The sequence below is a fragment of the Myotis daubentonii genome, chromosome X, assembly GCF_963259705.1.
Source record: "Myotis daubentonii chromosome X, mMyoDau2.1, whole genome shotgun sequence".
NCBI lineage: Eukaryota > Metazoa > Chordata > Mammalia > Chiroptera > Vespertilionidae > Myotis > Myotis daubentonii.
The window spans coordinates 132,284,575-132,308,901 of record NC_081861.1 but is presented as its reverse complement, the minus strand read 5'-3'; the positions used below and the strand labels follow the sequence as shown (position 1 = coordinate 132,308,901).

At 38.5% G+C, this 24,327-nt stretch overlaps 1 protein-coding gene across 3 annotated transcripts in view; it reads left to right on the top strand.

Moving 5' to 3' along the window:
* Positions 1-24,327, top strand: part of ZRSR2 (zinc finger CCCH-type, RNA binding motif and serine/arginine rich 2) — a 38,708-nt gene that overhangs the window by 4,410 nt on the left and 9,971 nt on the right. The window contains exons 3-11 of one of the 3 annotated variants that reach the window (XM_059679352.1): positions 537-615; positions 4,087-4,195; positions 4,392-4,478; positions 7,431-7,469; positions 8,566-8,684; positions 13,293-13,506; positions 16,954-17,009; positions 17,973-18,082; positions 20,128-20,642. In XM_059679352.1, coding sequence (XP_059535335.1) covers positions 537-615; positions 4,087-4,195; positions 4,392-4,478; positions 7,431-7,469; positions 8,566-8,684; positions 13,293-13,506; positions 16,954-17,009; positions 17,973-18,082; positions 20,128-20,624 — 1,310 coding nt within the window. In that variant the 3' untranslated portion in view covers positions 20,625-20,642. Of the gene's footprint in view, positions 1-536; positions 616-4,086; positions 4,196-4,391; positions 4,479-7,430; positions 7,470-8,565; positions 8,685-13,292; positions 13,507-16,953; positions 17,010-17,972; positions 18,083-20,127; positions 21,458-24,327 lie in introns of those variants that run through there. The other 2 variants (XM_059679353.1, XM_059679351.1) reach the window with 2 other exon arrangements.

The following is a 24,327-nucleotide window of genomic DNA, read 5'->3' as shown; positions in this document are numbered from 1 at the left end:
GATCAAATATATGCAAGGATACATATATGTGGAGAATAGGCTACATCCAAAACTTTTAGTGATCACCTGGAGTGTGTGAGCTTGGTTTGAGGCATGATGAGGAGTTGAGCGAATCAGGCAACAGATACTTTTGCATATTGTCTGTGTCTAGGCCAGTGGTCAGCAAACTGCGGCTCGTGAGCCACATGCGGCTCTTTGGCCCCTTGAGTGTGGCCACGAAGTTTCAATCGCACTTATGTGCATGCCCGCACGTGGTATTTTGTGGAAGAGCCACACTCAAGGGGCCGCAGTTTGCCAACCATTGGTCTAGGCAGTGTCTAGTCCAGTGGTTCTCAACCTGTGGGTTGCGACCCCTTTTCATTTTGATGCTCAGATTGTACCAAAGTTGGGCAGTTAGAGCCTTATTATTAGAAAGTTTTGAAAACAGGACCATACCATAAATGTAAAAATTAAAGAATGTATCTGTATTTTTCCCCTGTAATATTGACTAAGGTTTTGTTCTCAGATAGTTTAATAAAGCATTTAAATTCCCCCAGGACTCTCACAGAAGAAGCAGGAGGAAGAGGAGGAATCTTTTATTGAACAACAAGAAGAGAAGCTGTTGGAGATAGAGAGGTCAGCATAGACTGAGCACTTCTTGTGAAGCCAGTTATTTCATTTGAATATTATGTCTTTACTAAGGAGTATGGGTCTTTTTTCTAGCACCCTGTCCAAAATAAGTCTTATAAAATACCTTGGATAATTAAATCTCTAGCTGACAGGCTATAACTAGATGTTGTCATATTTTTAATGGAAGTATTTTTCTGTTTTTGCTAATTCATAAATGTTTTCGAAAAAAATCCAAACAAGAAGTGTAAAAAGTGAAAGGGCGTTAATGAACTCAACACACCCCAAGATAGTCACTGTTAAGAATGTCAAAAAGAGCCCTGGCCTGTGTGGCTGAGTTGATTGGAGCATAGTCCTGTACACCAAAAGGTCATGGGTTTGATTACCAGTCAGGGCACATACCCAGGTTTCAGGTTCAATCCCTGGTCGAGTGCCTACATGATGCACCCAATCCATGTTTCTGTCACTCTCCCTCCTCCTTCCTCTCTAAAATTCAGTAAAAAAAAATCTTCAGGTAAGTATTAAAAAAAAGAATGTAAGAGAGAGAGAGTGTACATGTATTTCTATAATTGGATGATATTTATATGTTTTCTGTACATTGCTTTTTTTGCTAAATATATAGGTCATTTAGTGTTGATTCAGAGATCCAATTCAACCAATTCAATGGCAACATAGTATTCATTGTATAGATATAGCATAATTTATTCTTTATTCATAATTTATAATTTACTAATGGACATGTAGGTAATTTACTATTAACTAACATTTACTTACTATGTACTATTAATTTACATTCAGGGTTTTACTATTATATAAAAAGTTGTATTTAAAAAGGCACTGGCTGGTGGTTCAGTGGTTAGATCATTGGCCAGAGCACTGAAGGATTCCCTGCTCTGGTTGGATTCCCTGTCAAGGGTATGTACCTCAGTTGTGGGTTTGATCCCGGTTGGGCAGCATATGGATGCAATTGATGTTTTTCTTTCACATCCGCCTTCCTCTCACTCTGAAATCCATGGAAAACATGTCATTTGGTGAGGATTTTTTTAAAAAGTTGCAGTGACCATATATATCCTTGGTAACTGTCCTGTTATTTCCTTAGGAAAATGCCTGGAAATGAAATGGTTGCGATCAAAGGATAAATACACATACAATGTAGATGGGCAGGTAGGAAGGGCTTCCCAGTTTGCAGTCTGCAGCCCCTCCAACAGAGAATCAAGGTGCCCATCTCCCCATACCTTCACTTGCACTAGGTATTATCAATTTTATAAACTCCTATAGTCAAAAGTTGTATTTCATTGTTTCAAATGTACATTTCTTAATTAGTAGGGTTGAGTATCTTTTTATATATTTTATTACATATTTATAGATTGCTTGCTTAAGTCTTGCATATTTCTCTTTTGTTACATATTTTTTAAGTTTGTTGTGTGAGCAATGTTATTACTTGATAAAGAATATTCTTTATCTGTCATATGTGTGATGTATATTTTTTTCTCATTTGTCATCAATCCTAATTTGGCTTACAGCATTAATTGCCATCATTTGATTTTCATATTGTCAACTGTCATCATGTTATCTTGCCTTGGTGTCTGACTTAAAAAAGGCCTCCCTCATTCCAAGATGCCAAAATATTGTCTGTTTTATGCTCTAGTATTTTTCAGGGGGTAGTTTTGTCTTTGTTTAAGTTAAACATAGTAATGTTTAATGCTACTCACTTGTACACTTAAAAATGGTTAAAATGGCAAATTTTTATGGTATATTTTGCCACAATAAAAAAATAAAAATGTTTTAAAAGGAGAAAAAACTTTATAGACACTCTCTATTTAGTATGTTCATTAGAAATGTTGCTTCTTCTTGCCGAAACCCGTTTGGCTCAGTGGATAGAGCGTCGGCTTGCGGACTGAAGGGTCCCAGGTTCGATTCCCATCAAGGGCATGTACCTGGGTTGCGGGCACATCCCCAGTGGGAGATGTGCATGAGGCAGCTGATCGATGTTTCTCTCTCATCGATGTTTCTAACTCTCTATCTCTCTCCCTTCCTCTCTGTAAAAAACCAATAAAATATATTTAAAAAAAAAGAAATGTTGCTTCTTATAATTAATTCCTGTTATCTACCTAAGCACATAATTAGATGAATTGATCAAAATGCCAAACAGAAAAAAATGTAATAGTGATTGGGAACATGGAGTAGATTCAGCCAGATCTGCATTTCAGGCCTGGCCCTGCTACTTAGTAGTTGTATTCAAGTTGCTTAATCTCTAAGCTTCAATTTCCTTGCCTTAAATACAGAGATAAAGTCAATCATAGTACCTACCTCATAAAATTGGGATAAATGCATAATACTTAACATAGTGTTAGCAGATAAGAGGTGCTGTGATAACTCTGGTTCTTATTATTATAGATTTCTGTTATAGTGCTGTTACACAGTTGATCCTTGAACAACATGAGTGTTGGGGGCACCGACTCCCTGCACAGTCAAAAATCCATGTAAACCTCTGAACATTTGCAGTATGCCAGTCTCTATCATGGCTAAAAGACGTGTTCCTAGAATCTGCAGTTGGAAATGGAATATATTTTCCCCATAGATTATTTGAAATTGTGACTAGGTCCCTAGACATAAAACCTTATTTAACTCCTAATGTTGCTGAAGAGATGTAGAACAATTTCTCATATTTCATTTCCCATTTCGAGATTCCATGGGGAAATGCAATCTGGGTTCTAAACACCCCCGATTGGCTAATAAACTTTTGAGCCATAACCCATCTTTAAATTAGAAACTTGTGATATTTGATGTCTAAGACACCAATTTAAGATAGCATCACTCTTTATAATTGGTCATTTTTAAAATAAACTAGACACCTGCTAATTTATTTTTATAACTCCTTGTCATCTTTTCTTAAAACTAACTTTCTTCATTTTAAAGACATGATGATTTAGTTTTATTTTCCTTGTTTCAGTTGTTTCAGTGCTTGGGACAAACCACAGGAGTCTCTTAACTGTATATAGTAGCAGTCCAAAGGCTTATGGCAGAAGATGCCAGTTTTCCCTACTGCTGCAATCCTGCAATTGCCACTTTTAGAATGTGCAGAATAGGAAGGGTAATACATTTTGAATGTGAAAAGCTATATGTGGCTTTGAAACTTGTTACTTGCTTTATTGGCATCTAAACATCACTATGGTCAACCGACAGGGAAAGTTGTAGTGTCATTGTTTTATGTGAGAGATGTCACAAATACAAAATGTAGTAGTGATTTTAAGCTATTGCCTTCTAGGAAGACAGTTGCTGAAGTAAGTGTAGTGCTTTTCTAAGATCGTTACTCATGTCTTCTGACCCTCTTACTCCCACTTAACTGCTTTCTAGAAAATGTCTTTCGTGATAGTTTAATCATTTTCAAACATGCCATTATTTGCTATTATGTGTGTTTGTGTGTATTTGTAGATTATTGCCCATTTCTTTTATTTGATTGCATTGTCACATTTATAGGCAAAAATTACATGAGGAGTGGTTGCTGCGGGAGCAGAAGGCACAAGAAGAATTCAGAATAAAGAAGGAAAAGGAAGAGGCAGCTAGAAAACGGCAGGAAGAACAGGAGGTACAGTATTATCAGACAACCAGTTGACTAGTTAACCCAAAACTCATTAAGAGTTATATATCTTGAACTTAAAAAAAATGGATATCACTCATTTTATCAATGTTGTAAAAAATTGTTTTATTTGTCCTGTATGTGAAATGTTTTAAAAAGTAAGTCTGAAAAAAATATTACTTTTCCTTTTTTCCCCCCTGTAAAGAGAAAGTTAAAGGAAGAATGGGAAGAACAGCAGAGAAAAGAGAAAGAAGAGGAGGAGCAGAAGCTACAAGAGAAGAGAGAAAGAGAGGTGATTCCTGTCACAGGAGGATAAACGCACTGCGTATCCTCTTAGTGAGCTAATGTGGCAAGTGATGGGGTTGAAGATTAAGGTATAGGCACAGCAGGGCTTGGGCTCCAGTTTTTTGTTTAGAAAGAGTCATGTTTTTAGTGAAGTATGCACTAGAGTTTGCTTCTGGTGCTCTAGAGTTTTTCATCTGTGCATTGGCGGATACTTTAATTAAGGCTTTTCTTCAGCTTTACCCATCTGACCCTTTTCACCAGGGATTGGCAAACTCTGTAAAGGGCCAGAGTGTAAACATTTTAGGCTTTATGGTTCATACGGTGTCTGTTGCAAACACCCAGCCCTGCCAGTGTGCCGTGAAAGCAGCCAATAGATACTCTGTAAATGAATGGTTGTGGCTATGTTCCAATAAAACTTTATTTTTATTTACAAAAACAGGCAGTGGGCCCCTGCTTTATACTATGTACCACTGTAGAGCAAATGCTGTTGTATATGGGTTGACTTACAGAATAATATTTTGTATGGTTTTCACATATGATTTATAGGAGTTAACTCCTTATGACATGTCGGCAAGAATTAGTTGATTAAAAGAAATCAGGAACTCAAATTTTGAGGAATTAGGAAGGTTTTTTTTGTTGTTAAATCTTGACTTCCTTTCTATCTTGGGCTATAATACAATTGTAGCTAATACATAGTTGCTCATTTAAAAAAATTTATAAGGTTATATGTACATATCTCCTGTCTGTATCTTCAGGATTCTCTTTAAAGATCTGGTATATTTGCTGTTCCTTAACAGTGTATTTATTTCAAAGATACCACAGTTCATCTTTCCTGAGTCATTCATCAGGATGTATCTTTTCTGTAATATTGCTGGGTTTGATTAGTATAAAATTGGGTAATTAATCACTATATCATGGGGAAAATGCATTTATTTACACCCTAGTCATGATGGGTAGAAGCAGCCTTTTTGACCTTTGCTTTTTGTGTCTCAGGCTCAGGCTATCAGTTAATTCCAGTGCAAGTTTTTTTAGACACCCGTATTTGAGCACTGCTTTCCAGATTAAGACAAGACCACAGTAGTTTTCTAGGGGCAGGGCAGTTGTTTGGAACTTGTCATTTTTTAATAGAGAGTAATCAATTCCCATTTTAGTAGTAGAATGTTCTTTAATTTCAGTCTTTCTGGCATTAGATAAAAGCTAAGGCATTTGTTTCAGAGGAAGTCTGTTGAGACATTAAGGAGAAAGGGGTAAAATGAAGTAGATTCTAAGCTTATAAAAGGGATATGCAGTCTCTTTCCGCTTAGTGCTAGATACTTCTCTAGTGGATAGAGATAAAGTATCAAAAAAGTCCCTGCTCTCATTGAATTAGTTTTCTAGAGGGGAGAGCTGGATGATAAGTAAGCAAAAAAAAAGCTTATTTTAAGTGCTGTAAGATCATGTTAGGTGCTGTAAAGAAATAAAGCAGAGTCATGTGATAGAGTGACAAGGGTAGGGGAGTACTTATTTAGATTGCCTGGTCAAGGAAGACTTCTATGAGGAGCCGATTTGTCAGCTGATACCTGAGTGCAGAGATCTCAGGGAGAAAAGGGGTCCAGGCAGAGGGAAGAGGCCTGTGCTTGGAGTGGAAAGAAGGTCAGGGTACCTTAATCCCAGAGACCAAAGAAGAGAGTGGCAGGTGGAGAGGTCAGGAGGGTGGGCAGGGTCAGATCATGTAAGACCTGGATTTGAAGGAGGAATTTGGATTTTACATTAAAAGTAATGGGAAGCCATTGAAGCCATTTAAGCAGGGAGTGACTTCATCTAATTTATATCTTTACCTTTAACAGAGCATTCTAACTTTTGTATAAAGAAGCGGGTAGTGAGCAAGGAGGCAAAAGTGGAAATAAGGTGATCAGTTAGAAGGCAGCTGTTCCAGATAGGACATGGTGTTGGTTTGGATGAGGATAGTGCTTAATACAGAAAAGTACACAGATTTGGGGTGTGTTGAGGCATAATTAATAGGACTCTAGCTGGTAGATTGATTGTACAGGGAGGGGAAAAAGGGAGGGGAGCCCTGGCCGGCTTGGCTCAGTGGATAGGGCATCAGCCTTCGGATTGAAGGGTCCCAGGTTCGGTTCCGGCCAAGGGCACATGCCTGGGTTGTGGGCTTGATCCCCAGTGTGGGGCGTGCAGGAGGCAGCTGATCCATGATTCTCTCTCATCATCGATGTTTCTCTCCTTCTCCCTTCCTCTCTGAAATCAATAAAGAAATATATTTAAAAAAAGAAAGGGAGGGGAGTTTAAGCCATGCACTTGTAGGTTTTTAGTTTGAACTGAAATGGGGTGAGAGGTAGGGGAAAAGTAGTTTTCATTTGATCTTTTAAGTTACCAAGGACTCTTACATGACAAGGTAGAGTTATTAAGAAAGAAGCTAGATAGATGAGTCTTTTATGTAACGCTTTAAGGGTCTAGGGAAGAAAAGTCCGTTGACCATAATTTCAAAAACTTGTTTAAATGCCAATGAAGTCAAATCTATTGGCATATTGCAGGACTTCCTTTGCCTTATTGAAAAGTTTGAGATTTTTCATCAATCCTAATTACTACTGTTCATGTCACATTTTAGCATCTATTAAATGTTTATGATGTTTCTTCTACCATTGTGTTTTATAATATTCATAATACCTCATCTTAAAAACTAGAACATGACATATATGCTCAGATACACTAAATATGACTGTTACTGTTCTAAGATATTTTCAATATTTTTGCAATCTGAGCCAGTAAATGTCCTATTTGAATGAAAACTCAACTTTGAAATCTTTTCAGAAGATTAGTGCTGTAGAAAGCAAATCAGAAACTAAAACTTTCTGTATGAATGGGTTGTTAAAATTTTTACACATGAGATTCTTAACCAGAGAAACCAGATATGACTTACCTGACTTCCAGGTTTTCACTAGTCCTATGTTTGCACCATTTGTAGGAGGCTGTGCAGAAGATGCTGGAGCGGGCTGAAAATGAGGTATTTTCAAAACCTTTCGTTAAGAATTTGAGAGTGATGAGCATTTCTTTAAAAACAATACTTCCAGCAATGTTATTTTTGCGGTTGGCTCTGTAGATCATGTCTAAAATATCTGGGGTCACTTTTGCACCTCTGATTTATGCAACAACAAGAACTGCAGAAGTTAATCAATGAATAAAAGCAAATGGTATTGAATCACCCCAGTGGGCTGTACTTGTTTATACTCCTTAATGTATGAATAAGAAACAGCATACACTCTTACCCCTCCCCCCTAATGGACCCTTTACCTTCCTGCTTCAGAGTAACCTTGATTTCCCTCAGTGGTGGTTCTCTAAAACAGTGGCTCTCAACCTTCCTAATGCCGCAACCCTTTAATACAGTTTCTCATGTTGTGGTGACCCCCAATTTCATTGTTACAAATTGAACATCATTAAAGCATAGTGATTCATCACAATAACGATATGTAATTGTATATGTGTTTTCCGATGGTCTTAGGTGACCCCTGTGAAACGGTTGTTCAACCCCCATAGGGGTCGCGACCCACAGGTTGAGAACCGTTGCTCTAAAAACTCCTGGCCATTTTCAGAATGCCTGGACAGAGGGAAACCTTGGTGACTGCTCTTGGTCGCTGTGGTGATGCCTGATAATGGGTGGTGACTGGGAACCAAGAGAGACACACAGTTTGTGTCTCAGCCCAATTGCTTTTCAAGTCTCCATTACATGTTACAACTTAAGTTACATGGTACAGCTTAACACATTGTATGCAGGAAACGTGTTTACACGTTTTACGTATTTATATGTTCTACCAGTGTAGTAGAGCGCGGGACACGTATTAATTAATACATTTTTTATAGACTAGCGGTAGAATGCGGGTAACGTATAAATACGTAAACTAAAGTTATCGTAATTTTACTGAACGTTGCCATTTGCGCAAAAAATTAGCAAAAATGGCCCACGCCACCTGTTAGCACGTGATAAAAACTACCTGCAAACAATGTGTTAATATTACTAAGATAATCCATCTTTATTTTTGACCAAAACAGTTGAATACATTTTAAACATTTAATTCTTAATGGATCATGGTTATTTTCAACAGTTGGAAAATAGTGCCACATGGCAAAACCCAGAACCACCCACGGACGTAAGAATAATGGAGAAAGATCGAGCTAACTGTCCATTCTACAGTAAAACGGGAGCTTGCAGATTTGGAGATAGGTAACTAATTTTGCTTTATCACGTCAGAATGAAGTGCCTCAAAACGTTGAGCTTTTTGAGTTCTGTTTTTAGAGGTGACTTGGGCTTGAGTTTGAAGTGTTCACAGTCAGGCATCTGCTATGTTCTTACTGCTTCTCCAGTTCCCCACTGTCTGTTCTCTGCTTCCCCCCACACATCTTACCCCTACCCTCTAATAAGGGGTTTAAGGCTGAAATGAGTGAATGTAGGGAAAGCAGGTAGAATAGTGTCAGGCAAATGGCGAGCACTCTTGGAGTGTTTTTTTGTTATTGTTGCCATTATTCTCTGAGAAACTCTTATTCCCTGCCTCTTTTGCATCAGTGTTTTTGAAAAAAGACATTCATGTGGAAAATTAAGTGTTGATGTCTTCATTTAGCGATGTCTTCATACCTACTGTATGCCAGGCAATGGCGATTTTTATAATTTGGCCTGTTTATGAATGAGTAACTCAAATTAAGTAAATAATTCATAATGATGAATGAATCCACCCAAGGAAAAATCTAATTATTACTATGCATTCTGCAGAAGAAAATTTCTAATCATATATTAATGTCCTGTTAATTCCAAAAAGGGATATGAATAGTCAATTTCATACGTATTCGATGAGAAACTGTATGTTGTCTCTCGTGTTTATCTTATTCATAAAATTATCCCTGCCATGAGATAATTTCCTTCTTTGAAAATATGAACCTTCTCTATCTTTCTCTTCTATTTCTTTTTAAATTTAAGCATTAATACCATTTTACATTTTTTTAAGAACAACGGTCCTCAACCCTAGATGCACATTAGAATCACCTAGAAAACTGTAACAAAAAGTATGTCCTAATTCAATTTGAATAAATCAGAGTCTCTGAGACTTGGGCAGCCTTAGTTTTGAAATGTCCTCAAGTGTTTCTAATGTCCCCCAGGATTGAGAGTCCCAAATGCAGGGTGGTTAACTCCTTTTATATTTTATAATAGGATTATATATGCCCAGAAGATCTTTGAAAGGGTTCACAGGATCTGGTCAATAGTGAAAGTTTCCTCTTGAGGAACTGGGAACTAATGAAACTTTATTTCCCTTAGTACTTTTACAAGTGTTTTCCGAATGTATGCTCAGTTTCATCAAGAAATAATAATGATTAATATAAAACACCAGTGTGCAATTAAGACTCAGCATGAGTTTATATTTGTGTAGATAGTTGAACCAGATTGCATTTAAGGTCTTCCAGCTGCAGGTTTCCTCATTGTTGAAACATATCTCTAACATTTCCTTGAATTTTAAGTCTGTGGTCATCTGATTCTGGGATTCTCCTTCTGTTGGGCATAAGATAGAAGGGAAAATGTCCTCAGCAGTTTCAGGAAATCAGTTGACAGTGCTTATTTGCAGAAAAGGTTATGGCCTGTCAGGCTCTCAAAACTCACCCCTGAGAGTCTTTTCAAGGAAATACTGACAGTGGTCTGATTAGTTTGGGAACATTTCTTAATATTTTGATAGGCATATGACATTTTACCATCACAACTATTTAAAAAAAGTAGGACAGCAATTTGGATTATTTTCATTGTTCAAGTGGTGAGTTGTGAAATCAAATTCTAAGAAATTAGCATTTACAAAATCCAGCACCATCCCTTCCAACAAAAACACTGCCCTTTTTACAGGGAGCCTTAGGGACTTGCTCTGGATCGCACAACTGTTCTTTTCTGTTGAGATCTGTCACATCATCAGTCAACACTTCTGTAGCCTAAGCATTTCTTTGGTTTTGTTTCTGTAATTAGTACAGTTCAATTCTAGAACCTTTCTGGAGTTGGTATATTTTAGAGTCAGAGCTTTGAGGGGGGTTGTTATTTTTTTCTTCCTAAAAGAACATAATTACTGATGAAAGGTAAAACTTATCAGAGTAGTTATTTATACCTTATGCATTTCCTGCACTAAGGAAATGCATGAGGTATAAAGAAAACTCAGGGTCTCCTGCACTGTTTAATAAAATAAAAGAAATCAAAATTAAGGAAAGGAGGAGAAAGTGGGCTGTGAATGTGCAGAATATTTGACACTGGATTTGAATATATCCCAGGCAGATGATGAGCTATATAGTTCCTACCGAAAAGGAAGAATGAGCAGTATCTCTGGAAAGGCAGAAATTTTCCTGGTATTGGAGTCTAAATTTTCTCCCATTAAATACTATGTAAAGACATTGAATAGGAAGGTAAACAGTAACTTTGATAGATGTTTTGTTAACAGTTGCATATGTAATTTTCATGAGAATGTTTCTTACAGAGACCTTCAATAAATGATTGCAGCCTAATTGCAGTGTGTGTGTGTGTGTGTATGTGTGTATGTGTGTATATATATAAAAGCCTAAATGACTATTATGACTGGTTGACTGGTCAGTAGCTATGACACGCACTGACCACCAAGGGGCAGATGCTCAATGCAGGAGCTGCCCCTTGGTGGTCAGTGTGCTCCCACAGCCAACCTCCTGCAGCTGGCCAACCTCCTGCTGCCCCCCCATCCCTCCACTGGCCAGCCAGGCCGAGGGACACCCCCCCATCTGTGCACGAATCGTGCACCAGACTTCTTGTGTGTGTGTGTGTGTGTGTGTGTGTGTGTGTGTGTCTGTGTGTGTATAGAGAGAGAGAGAGAGAGAGAGACAGTGGTGGTGGGTACCTGGAGTGTTCCCTTGAAAAGAGAAAAAGAGGTGTCATCAGTCAGCTTTACCTGAGGGGCATTTGGAGACCCACACCATTTATTGGCTGTCCTTGGGGTAAGGTAATGTTAAGGTATGTGATTTTGTGCCAGTCTTACTTGATTTAAGTATCTGAGTAATGGGTAAGTGGCATGTTCTAACCAAGGGGTTCTTAAACATGGCTGACCTTCAGGACCAAGTGGGGAGTTACTTTGAAAATATGGGTCTCCCACTCTGAAATCCGAACAGATGATCCGTGTGCAGAAGAATCACACAGGCCTGGTACCACAGCATTAGACTGCTTTTCCAAATCTCTTTTTATCTTAGCTGAGTTCAGTAGGAGCTGTAGGGCTGGCCTTGAATATACTCGGATTATATGGCCTATCTCCAGGCCAAGGGGACGTTTTCCCTAGATGGGAACTTTGGCTCTGTTCCAGAACTCACAAACACTCATTTGACACCTTGGGAACTAAAACCAAGTTCATTTAGATGTAATAAACCCATGAGCAGGATGTTAACCTTGTTAAATTCGTTTCTTGTTTAATTCTGCATGTGCTTCATACTTGTAAAATTCTGATTCACGGCTAACACTGCCAGTTAGGTTGAATCATTGCTCTTTGTTCTGTTGGTAGCTGTACTTGGGAAGATGGATCTCATCAGAAGGTCCCTAACTGAATAATCTAGGCGGGTCCTTTGGAAAAAGAACATTTCACATTAATGAACACTGACTGCACATTTCTGAGCTAGGCACGGTGTGTGTGGGCATTCTGTGTGCAGTATCTCACTAGGTGTACAGGTACATATTGTACACATGGAAAGCGAGGATGAGTTAAACATTTAGTCATTTTAGGGCCATTATTTTTCCCAACACATGCCTAGTTCTTCAGCTTTTTTTCTTTCTAAAAGTTCTGGGTTGTTTTTTTTTTTTTTTTCCCTAAAAATTGTGCCCTAATTAATTTTATAACTAGAAACCTAATCAGGAAAATTTTGATGATTTGGAAATGTGAAGTACATTTCTCCCCCCTCATTTTATTTTAGGAGAAGGATGTAAATAAAAAAATAAAAGATATTTAAAGAATTATTCAGGTATGAACTGGTCCAGTTTACACAACGAAAAGAAAATTGTTCTTCATAATGGTTAGTCTTCTTCAATTAAATAAAAATTAATTACAGTTGCCATACCATTAAATGAACTGTAGGTTAACTCAGATCTCTTGGATCCTTTCTTAATTATCAGCCATGTGACTTGGGTAAGTGCTTGCTTCTTTGCAAAGTACAGAGCCCCAACTGTCCCAACAGTTTGCAAGGATCAGAGGGGAAAAATGTAGAAATGCCATGAAAACTTACGTTTTACATGTATGAGGTTGAAGTACTCCATTAGTTGGCAACTCTTAGATTACCCTATTCTCTAAGCATCAGGTTAGTTGAAGATTGTCTAGAACAGCCGTGGGCAAACTACGGCCCTTTTGAAATGAATAAAACTATTGAAAAAAAACACCGTACCCTTTTATGTAATGATGTTTACTTTGAATTTATATTAGTTCACACAAACACTCCATCCATGCTTTTGTTCGGGCCCTCCGATCCAGTTTAAGAACCCATTGTGGCCCTCGAGTCAAAAAGTTTGCCCACCCCTGGTCTAGAACCAGGATTGTATTGTTCTCACCTTCCTCCTAAGTCCCACATGGGGTACCTAATGGCAAATGAACTTGGAAATAATTTTTGCATTTTAACGGGAATCAATATATTGCTCAGTCTTAAAACAGTTTTCTTAAGTATTGAAAGTTGATGTCTGAATGGATTTATTTTACAATTAAGTCAAAACAGCCAAGTTACTTGAGTCTCGATCTCCAAACTTAACGCAAGCACTTTATGTGTAATTTCTAACTATTGGACTACTGAATTTAAACTTTCCTTTCATATGCAGGTGTTCACGTAAACACAATTTCCCAACATCAAGCCCCACCCTTCTTATTAGAAGCATGTTTACAACATTTGGAATGGAGCAGTGCAGAAGGGATGACTATGACCCTGACGCCAGCCTGGAGTACAGTGAAGAGGAGACCTACCAGCAGTTCCTGGACTTCTATGAGGACGTGCTCCCTGAGTTCAAGAACGTGGGGAAGGTGATCCAGTTCAAGGTGGGCATGCACAGTGCGCATGAAGGAGGAGATTGGGTCACTTCCCACTGAAGTACCCAGTAGGACAACAGAGCTAGGATACAGGCTTTCTGCCTGGGTGGGGGTGTGTGCCATGGTACAATGCCTGGCCCTGTGTAGGCCACCCAGGCACTCAGTGAATGTTAGTCCCTTCTCTTGGTAGAGGTACTACATGAACTCATGTACTAGCATGACAGTTCCTGGGTGTTAGGGACTAGATGGGAAAGGCTTTCAGTACCTTTATGATCTAACTCTCTTAGCTGGTGAATTCTCTGCAGAAGGTCCCTACAGACAGTAGTACCAGCATTCAGTTAAAGGCTGCCTATGATAGAGAACATGCAGTACCTCCCTTTCTCCCTCCCTCTGTGGGTAGTGGGTCTCACCTAGAGCTGCAGTGTGCACAGTGTAATACCACTCCACTTACTGAGTTTGTTGTTATATTGTTGCATTGTATTGATGGTGCCAACCCAGGTATATGTTCTTTTTTTTGGAAGTACACTGGAACATAGATCTTGATTCCTTTTCTTTACATTATTTTTATTCATTGGATAATTTCAGTACTGAACATAGTATTCCCAAAGTCATGGTTTGTGGTGCAGCAAATGGGATGAAAAAGAGGCATTCAGATTGCACAGAATTAAGGCAACAGGAAAGTCAGATGTAATAGCCACTGCTCGCAGGACCTGGTAGTGGAATCCTATCACAGTGAAGACTCCTACTTTGTGAATGATCAGATCCAATCCTGAATGATTCTGTTATGTTAGGGTAGGAAAATGTCATATCTGGAAAAGATAGGAATAAAGTTGTTGTTTTTCCTGATTGTTGGAAATGACAGTTGGAATAGCCAAGAGTAGAGCAACTGCTAACCAGCAGCACTTGTGAAATTCAAAGCTATACTTATTTCTACCAATTTTAAGATTTTAAAATGTTCTTCCCCCCTTTGCCTTTTATTTCTGTTGTGCATGCCTTTCTGTCTTCGCACTACTTCTCAGCACAACCAATAAACACTCAAGTAGAATTGCCTGGCTACCCACAGCATGGAGCCACATTAGTGCGGTTTGGCTAGACCTGCATTCTGGAACATGTCACCTTACCTCTCCATGCCTTTTCCTCATCCTGAAAGCGAGGGGATTGTACAACATTAGTGGTTTCCCTCTCGGGATCCCTACATTACACTGCTCCATGAAGTCAGTGGTGGAGCCACTTTTAAACTTCAGGCCAGCCCAACCGGTGTGGCTCAGTGGTTGAGCATCGACCTATGAACCAGGAAGTCACAGTTCAATTCCTGGTCAGGGCACATGCCCAGGTTGCAGGCTCAATCCTCAGTGTGGGGCATGCAGGAGGCAGCCGATCAATGATTCTTTCTCATCATTGATTGTTTCTATCCCTCCCTCTTCCTCTCTGAAATCAATAAAAATATATTTAAAAAAACAACACACAAAACTTCAGGCCAGTTAGTGGAAATCACACCATTACCTGCAACTAGCCACCTACTTACCATGGTGTATTTGTTTTCTTTTGTTTAGAATTTTATCAGCCAAGGTCATGCTAATCGCATTGGTGGTTATAAAGGGAAAGGTGTTTGTTTAGTAAATTTTTAGTAGGAAAATTTCCAAAACATTAAATTTATCATGGAAAATTAATAATGGGTCTTTGTGAATCATTGGCTTAAGTTAGCTGTTCTCAACCTGTGGGTCGCGACCCCTTTGGCGGGCGAACAACCCTTTCACAGGGGTCGCCTAAGACCATCCTGCAGATCAGATATTTACATTACGATTCACTACAGTAGCAACATTACAGTTATGAAGTAGCAACGACAATAATTTTATGGTTGGGTCACAACATGAGGAACTGTATTAAAGGGCCAGAACCACTTTAAGTTGAGAACCACTGGCTTAAGTAATCGCTAAGGTCCCTGGTACAGCTGATGTGGCTACCCAAACAGATCCTGCCTCTTTTTGGGTGGGTGCTCTAATAAAAATACTCTAGAACAAATTTGTAAAATTAAACATTTATTTTCAAAATAAAAGCTGAACATTACTATGAATATTTGAGGACCTTTGTATACCATTATATAAAACCAAATAAAAAAATAAAATAACCACCTGGCCGGTGTGGCTCAGTGGTTGAGCATCGACCTATGAACCAGGAGGTCATGGTTCAACTTGCCCGGGTTGTGGGCTTGAGCCCCAGTGTAGGGCATTCCGGAGGCAGCCGGTCCATGATTCTCTCTCATTGATGTTTCCCTCCCTCCCTCCCATCCTCCCTCCCTCTCCCTTCCTCTTTGAAATCAATAAAAATATTTTTAAAATAAAATAACCAAATTAGATATGTCATTTTCTAAGGCAAATGAACAAATGTTCAACCTAACTAGTAATAGGAACAGTGCATATTAAAATGACAGATTATTCACACCTTATCAGGTAAAATATTATAAATTCTCTTAATACCAAGGCTGGGCAAGGATGTGTGAATTAGTAAAACCACTTCAGAGGGCAGTAGTTGTCAGTACCTAGTGAAGTTGTAAACTTACAAATCTGCACGCTACTTGTGTGGTCATGCACACAGGAGAAATCCATCCACCTACAGACATGTGTTCCAGAATGCTGGCTGCTGCACTGTTTGTTGATGAAAAATTGGAAGCACCTTGGATATCTGTCATTCGAGGAGTGGACAAATTGATTTGCTAATTTGATATATTCAGTATACAGTAGTTAAAATGAGTCCTTAAGTTTATGGGATTACATCTTGAAAAAAGGATGTGGAATAAATACTATTTATGTAAAAGTTTAATATGTGCAAAGCAATGCTATACATCATCTGTATATATATATATATATATATATATATATATATATATATATATATATGTTTCTTTGCATATGTATACATAAATATGTGTATGCCCATATATGCATAGTGGACATACATTTCTGTGTGTGTATGTGTTGCTGTGGATATTTGTGTGTGTATTTATGTTTGGAATGTGAAGGATATGCCCAACCTTAGGATAGCGCCTATGTATGTGATGGAGGAGGGAGAAAAGGATGGAAGAGATTCAACTGGGTCTTTAATGTTTTACATATTTAAACATTCTCTGTCAAAAAGGAAAATGTCAGTGTTAAATCTGGGTGGTATGTAGATGGGCTGACTTTTTTTCTCGATTTCTGTGCATATGTGAAACATTTCACATTTATGGAGGGGAAAGATCTGGATGAACAGGGATCAGCTAATTGGGGCCTGCAAAACCACTCTGTGCTGAAGTATACCTTAAATAGACGTGAGAGTGGGGTAGTACCTCGACTTTGGAATCTTCTATTAATAACTAGTTTTCATAGTATTGACCTGAACAAAATGTATTTAATGGCTGAAGGGCTTCTTTTCCTTAGTTTTTTTTTTTTAATGATAGAATTCTTCATTGCTCCTTAGGTCAGCTGCAACTTAGAACCTCATCTGAGGGGCAATGTGTATGTGCAGTACCAATCGTAAGTATTCTGAACATAAAATGTCTTCACAGTTTGTCACAGTATAGTGTTGTGACTATGTTGGTGTCTGGGATTGTTTCCACAGAATAAAATAGCTTTCATATGCATGGTATTTTTTAAAGTATATTTTATTGATTTTTTACAGAGAGGAAGGGAGAGGGATAGAGTGTTAGAAACATCAATGAGAGAGAAACATCGATCAGCTGCCTCCTGCACACTCCCTACTGGGGATGTGCCCGCAACCAAGGTACATGCCCTTGACCGGAATCGAACGTCCGCGGGCCGACGCTCTGTCCACTGACCCAAACCGGTTAGGGCTGCATGGTATTTTTTTAAAACGTAAATATTAAGAGCTGATATAGAAATATAGGAGGGATTTGAAAATAATACATTTGGATTTCATTCTTTGTATAAGTACATAGTTTTGAATCTTTTGTAATATAGTAATTTTTTACTTATATAATTTTAATAATTAAAATACAAACTGAAAGGGATAAGTAGAATGGAGGAAAGTATAAAAAGAGCCAGGAATTGAAGCCCCAAGTAATCTCTGTGTAGTTAGTGTATCAATTCTGCTTGTTTTGTTGTTTGCCTGGGCCACACCATGGCTAATGAGTTAATTTAACCATTGTAATAAGAATAGTGATCTTAACTGAAAAATAATTGACACTGATAATGGGAAACACTTCTGCATTTTTAATGGTCCCATCTTTTGGTTTAAGAAGCTTTGACTCAAGCCAGTTTCCATGCATCAGAGCCTCTCAGAGAGTTGGTAAAAAGGGTTCCTGAATAAATGGTAAGCGTCAGCAGCTGGAATGTTCTAATGAGTACTCTCTTAGTAGTGCAAAAGCAGTAAGCTTGGAGGTCCTATAATAAACGAGTAAAAGGGTTTGTTAACAACAGCATTAATCTACATATTAGAACATTACTGTAAAGCGTGTCCTTTAATTTGTGGTTTAAAAGGGAAGAAGAATGCCAAGCAGCCTTTTCTCTGTTTAACGGAAGATGGTATGCAGGACGGCAGCTTCAGTGTGAATTCTGCCCAGTGACCCGGTGGAAAATGGCAATTTGTGGTAAAATATAACATGATGATTTCCCCCGTTATTCTACTGTTATATAAAAGGAAATTTTTAGTGAAAAAAATAATATTGTAAAGAAGTCAAGCATAGCTTTTACCTCACACAGTAAATGAGCCGAGATCATTATATAAAAGACATTACATTTTAGATCTGTAACAGACCTTGTGTGTCTCTTTGTGCATGATATGATTGAAGTCACAGTGTATTGGTGACAGAGTTGGGCTAGAATTGGGTCTTTTCGTCCTCAGTGCTGGGTCCCTGTGTCTAATACTTTAAGAAGCCTGAGAAGTTGTGGCCCTGGAAGCCACCTTTCCTTATTGCGCTTTCAGAGGTGTTTGCTATTGATGGCTCCCCTCACTTAAGCTGTATTGTTTTCCCCATCTTTATCCCTAATGAATCTTTGCTCATCTTTGCCACCTAAAATGTTACCTATAACATCCCTTGCCTTACTTGAAATACATGCTTTTGTGCAGTAGATTGATTCTAGCTGTGGGATGTAGTGAGGGCACATTCAGTCAGACTGACTCATCGACAGTGGCCCCAAATCAGGAAATGAGTCAGTCCCTTGAGAAGCCAGCAATTTTGATGGCCTTGTTCTTTTTTATTTCTCTTGGATGGGCTTATCCAAACTGTATTGCTAAGGTACCGGAAGCAAAGAGATGGAGCTATTTCTGTCTTAAGGGAGCACATTCCTGATCCTTTACTGTTCTTTGCTTTACACGTGTCTGCTTAACACCTATTATTTAAAAATACATAATTTACAAAGTCTGAATCTTTGGCAACCTGGTTGTAATGGATGCTGTCACTTAAAAACCACTTATTGAAGAGGGGGAAAAGATTTTGGAATCCCTTGCTTTGGAAAACGAGAAGAACCATTATACCTTAAGATTAAAGGCTTGGGGGATGAAAGAAGTGGACCCGTATTCTCCATAAAGGTGTTTATTTTTGCTAGTTCTGGCAGTCTAGTATGGTTTCACTGAGGTAATTCTGAGTATGACTTTGACTCTCCCAAAGCAGGAGACTATTTCACTTGTGTTTTGTTTTTCAAAAATAACAGTTTGGTTATTTTTCCCATTAACTAGTGATGTTGAGCATTTTTTCGTGTCCTTGTTATTGGCCATTTGTCTGTTTTCTTTGGAGAGATGTGTATTCAGGTCCTTTGCCTATTTTTATGTAGGTTACATGTCTTTTTACTATTGAGTTGTAAGAGTTCATGATTTATTCTACAGATAAGTCCTTTATTAGATCTATGATTTGTAAATATGTTCTCCCATTATGTGGGTTGTCTTCACTTTGACGGTGACCATTGAAGCACAAAAGTTTTTAATTTTGATGATAACCCATTTATCTAATTTTTTTTCACTTGTGCTTTTGCTGTCATATCTAATAATCCATTGCTTAGCCACATGTCACAAAGATTTTACTTATATGTTTGCTTCAGAGTTTCATAGTTTTGTGTCTTACATTTAGGACTCATCCATTTTAACTTTCTTTTTGTATATAGTGTGTGGTATGGAGGTATTTCTATTTTAACTGTTTTACATATTTGGGAAATTTACTGCTTTAAAAAAAAAACTTTGAAGACCCCAAAAAGATTTCTGAGTTGTTCAACTGGATTTCACTTTGACAAGAATCTTTCATATTAAAAATACTTGGTAAATTTAAAAGCATTAGGCCAATGTTTACCATCTTCTTCTTAAAGTGTTAATTAGGGATCTACATTGTCAGTGAGTGGGATGGTGAAACCCTAGAAAAACTTGGAGTTACCACTTGTGTCATTTGCACGCCACACAGTAATCCAGTAGAGAAATGGGATATCCTGGCTAATTAAGATTTCTGATTCGTTACTTTTCACAGTGCCATTTGTTAGAGCACTTGAATATATTTGAAATTCTGAGAACCAAACTGTGACATCAATTTATATTATCTAAATAATATAAAGAAGAAAATAGTTCTGTCATGTCCAACATAAGAAATGTACTTTCTAAAAAGGATAAAGTGCCAGCAAGAAATGCTATTTCCTCACTTTGCCATTGCAGGTTTATATGAAATGCAGCAATGCCCAAGAGGAAAACACTGCAACTTTCTTCACGTGTTCAGAAATCCCAACAATGAATTTTGGGAAGCTAATAGGGACATCTACCTGTCTCCAGATCGGTCTAGCTCTTCCTTTGGTAGGAACTCAGAGAGGAGAGAGAGAATGGGCCACCATGATGAGTACTATGGCAGGCCCAGGAGGAGAAGAAGCCCCAGTCCGGCCCGTTTCTATAAAAGAAATGGAGAATCTGAGAGGAAAAGAAGTACCCACAGGGATAAGAAGTCTCACAGACACACAGCAAAAAGTCGAGAAAGACACAGTTCACGAAGTAGAGAAAGAAAAAGGGACCGCAGTCGGGGCCGGAGCAGCCGGAGCAAGAGCCACCGTAGCCGAAGCAGGAGCCGGAGCCGCAGTCGGAGTCCAAGCCCTTCTAAATTCAGAAATTATAGAAGGTCAGGTAGTAGAGACAGAACTATTCATAGTCCCAAATCCAAATAAACTGATTGTGTTTTTAAATGATTGTATATGTTATTTATTATGGCTGCTCCATACCTGGGTGGAGGGCTCTGAGTTTAAGTGGATTAGCAAGTCTGGTAGAACCCTATTATCATCTGTAACTCTATTTAAAAATATTAGCACGGCTGGTGTGATTCAGTGGTTGAGTGTTGACCTATGAACCAGGAGGTCACGGTTCGATTCCTGGTCAGGGCAAATGCCCATGTTGTGGGCTCGATCCCCAGTAGGGGGCATGCAGGAGGCAGAGGATCAATGATTCTCATCATTGATGTTTCTTTCTATCTCTCCCTCTCCCTTTCTGAAATCAATAAAAATATATTTTAAAAAATAATCTTTTTCTAATAACTTATATGCTTCTTTTAGAAAACTTAAATGTATAAATAACATAAATATTAATTGTAATCCTAACCCTTAAAGATAACCAGTTAACAATGGAGCATTACTTTAGTCTTTTTTTTCCCTCTTCTTATGGGTGTGTGCACATTTTTTACACAAAGAACATAGATGGCTGCAGTTGAATATGCTTTTTGTCACACAAAATATTGTCATACTTTCTCAAGGCCAATTCTTAATGTTATTTTTACTCACTGCATAGTGTGGAACTCTTAATTTATTCAACCATATCCTTGTTCGATTTTAAGTTATTTTGACTTTTACACTATTAAAGAACCCTGTGCTATAAAAAATCCTGTGGTAGATTTCCTTACTTTCATACATTTCTGATTATCTCCTTGGAATAAATTACATCAAGACATATGAATACTGAAGTATTTCCAAATTGCCCTCCAGAAAAACTACACACATTATCAATAATAAATTTTGCTATTCCCACATTACTTTTCACCAACTTGGTAAATTTTATGTGTTTAACTTTGTTTCTGTACACATTGACTAAGTAAAACACTTTTTCTATATTTAATGGCCATTAAATTTGGTTGTTTGCCCTTTATTAATAATCTATTGGATTTTTGTACATGCAATAGTTGAGCAGTTTGTTTTACTTTAAAATTCACTTTCTCAGTTTTAAAGTACTAAAGGGTAGTCAGGTTTTTTTTCTGCCTCCCTCCTATCCCCTATTTGCAGTCCCTCCTCAGTTAGAGGTTTCCCATTAGGGTGTTCATCTTTCTTTATAGTATACTAGGGGCCCGGTGCACGAAATTCGTGCACTGAGTGTGGGGGGGGGGGGAGTGTCCCTCAGCCCAGCCTGCCCCTCTCACATACTGGGAGCCCTCAGGCATTGACCCCCATCACCCTCCAATCGCAGGCTCCGCCCTTGCCCAGGCCTGATGCCTCTGGCTGAGGCGTCCGGCTCAGGCAGCGGGGTCCCGCAGCTGCAGCGGCCCCGCAATCGTGGGCTTCACTTTAGGCCCAGGCAAGGGACCCCTAGCTCCTGGGACTTCCAGCTTTGACCGTGCCCAGCTCCCATCGCTGGCTCCACCCCTGCTTCCTGCTATCACTGGCCAGGGCAGAAAAGGCACCTGATTCTCTGGTCATGGCTGGGGGGCTTGTATTTCCGATGGCTGGGTTTCCGATCACTGTCAGTGGCAGGGGGCTTCTTCCTGCTTTCCCCTTCGCCTCCCTGCATTGTGCCTACATATGCAAATTAACCGCCATCTTCTTGGCAGTTAACTGCCAATCTTAGTTGGCAGTTAATTTGCATATAGCCCTGATTAGCCAATGAAAAGGGTATTGTCGTACGCCAATTACCATTTTTCTCTTTTATTAGTGTAGATTGGAGAGTTCTCTATATACAGGTAAATTTTTGTCATTTTCAGGAAAATTGGAGTCGTTGCTATTGAATATGCCTAGTGTTACAGCAATTCTGGTAAAAAAAAAAAGTCTATTTTAAAAGCTTAATGTAGGGGAGGCTGGGGAAGGTCAAGGGGGAAAAAAGGAGACAAATGTACTACTCATAATATTTTAAGCCATAAAAAATGTTTAATATAAGATGTTGTTCTTAGATTTCAGATCATAAAAGCTCTCACGCTTCCTCATAAATTTTCAAATTTTCTTAGTAACCTTTCCATTGACATACTAGGGATCTTGAATTTCAGAGTATATGGAAACAAGGACTTAAGGATACACAAAATAGCGAAGTTAATTAGGAATAGAAATTTCTTCAAGATTGGCATTTCTGAGTGATATCTGTTGAAAAGCCATTTAATCTGTAGTCTATAAAAGGAAGTTGTGGTCCAGAATACATTTTACTTTAAAAATTGATTTGCTTCAGGCTTTAAATACATTTTACCATAAAAATAATTGTAAATTTTCTGTATTTACAGCAAAGCATGTCAAACTCATGGCCCGCAGGCCACATGCCTCATTTACTTGGCCCGTATTAGCCTTTGAGTTTGACATGCTTGATCTACAGGATTCACTAATGCCAAATAGTTATCACCGAATTCAAAATTTTTAATAACTTTCCTAAGTACAGCCAAGTTATACACAATTAAAGGTGGTATTCAAAGCTGAACAGTCTTTAGTGGATCATGGAGGGAAAAATGTCATAGAGGTTAAACACCAGCTTGTGCTCAATCAAGGTTATGAGTTATAGTATTAAAGGGCAGCGTCATATGGAGGGGAAGAAGCAATTTTTATATGTTTTTATTGATTTCAGAGAGGAAGGGAGAGATAGAAACATCAGTGATGAGAGTATCATCAATTGGCTGCCTCTTGCTCCTCCCTCCTTACTGGGGCTTGAGCCTGAAACCCAGGCATATGCCCTGACTGGACCTCCTGGTTCATGGGTCGATGCTCAACCACTGAGCACACCAGCTGGGCAGGAAGAAACAGTTTTTAAACCACAGACCAGTTCATTATCCTGAAAAGTGTCCATCTTAAATATTAATGTTTTTAAACTTATAACCTAATTACCACTTATAATTCAAAAATTCCAACTCTACATTGCTCACAGCCCAAGGGCCTGTTTTCAGTGAATAAATAGCAGTGTGTTCCAGCCGTGGGCAAACTACAGCCCGCGGGCCGGATCCGGCCCATTTGAAATGAATAAAACTAAAAAAAAAAAAAAAAAAAAGACCGTACCCTTTTATGTAATTATGTTTACTTTGAATTTATATTAGTTCACACAAACACTCCATCCATACTTTTGTTCCGGCCCTCCGGTCCAGTTTAAGAACCTATTGTGGCCCTCGAGTCAAAAAGTTTGCCCACCCCTGTTTAGACTCTTCTCAACCTGTGGGTTGCAAACAATGAAAATACATCCTGCATATCAGATATTTACATTACGATTCATAACAGTAGCAACATTACAGTTATGAAGTAGTAACGAAAATAATTTTATGGTTGGGGGTCACCACAACATGAGGAACTGTATTAAAGGGTCGCAGCATTAGGAAGGTTGAGAACCACTGCTTTAGAGGCTAACAGAGGCTCTTTAAATCGAGAACTATTTTTTTTTTTTTTAGCAGACTAGCAACTTAATTTGATGATAGTTGTTTTTCTGGTTCATAGATATTTCTACCTTCTCCCCCCCCCTTGGGCATGTACTATTTGTCTTTTTTGTTTCCTCATTCTTAAATATTTATCTTTTTAGTATCTAACATTCCCCACCTGTAGTTAATAGGAGGTCCCTTAACTAAGCTTTGATTTGCTGCTTATGAGACAGTAGTTGGCAAAATTAGTTTGTTCTATGAGTGTGCTAGTACCTCCAGTTCATGGGATCAAG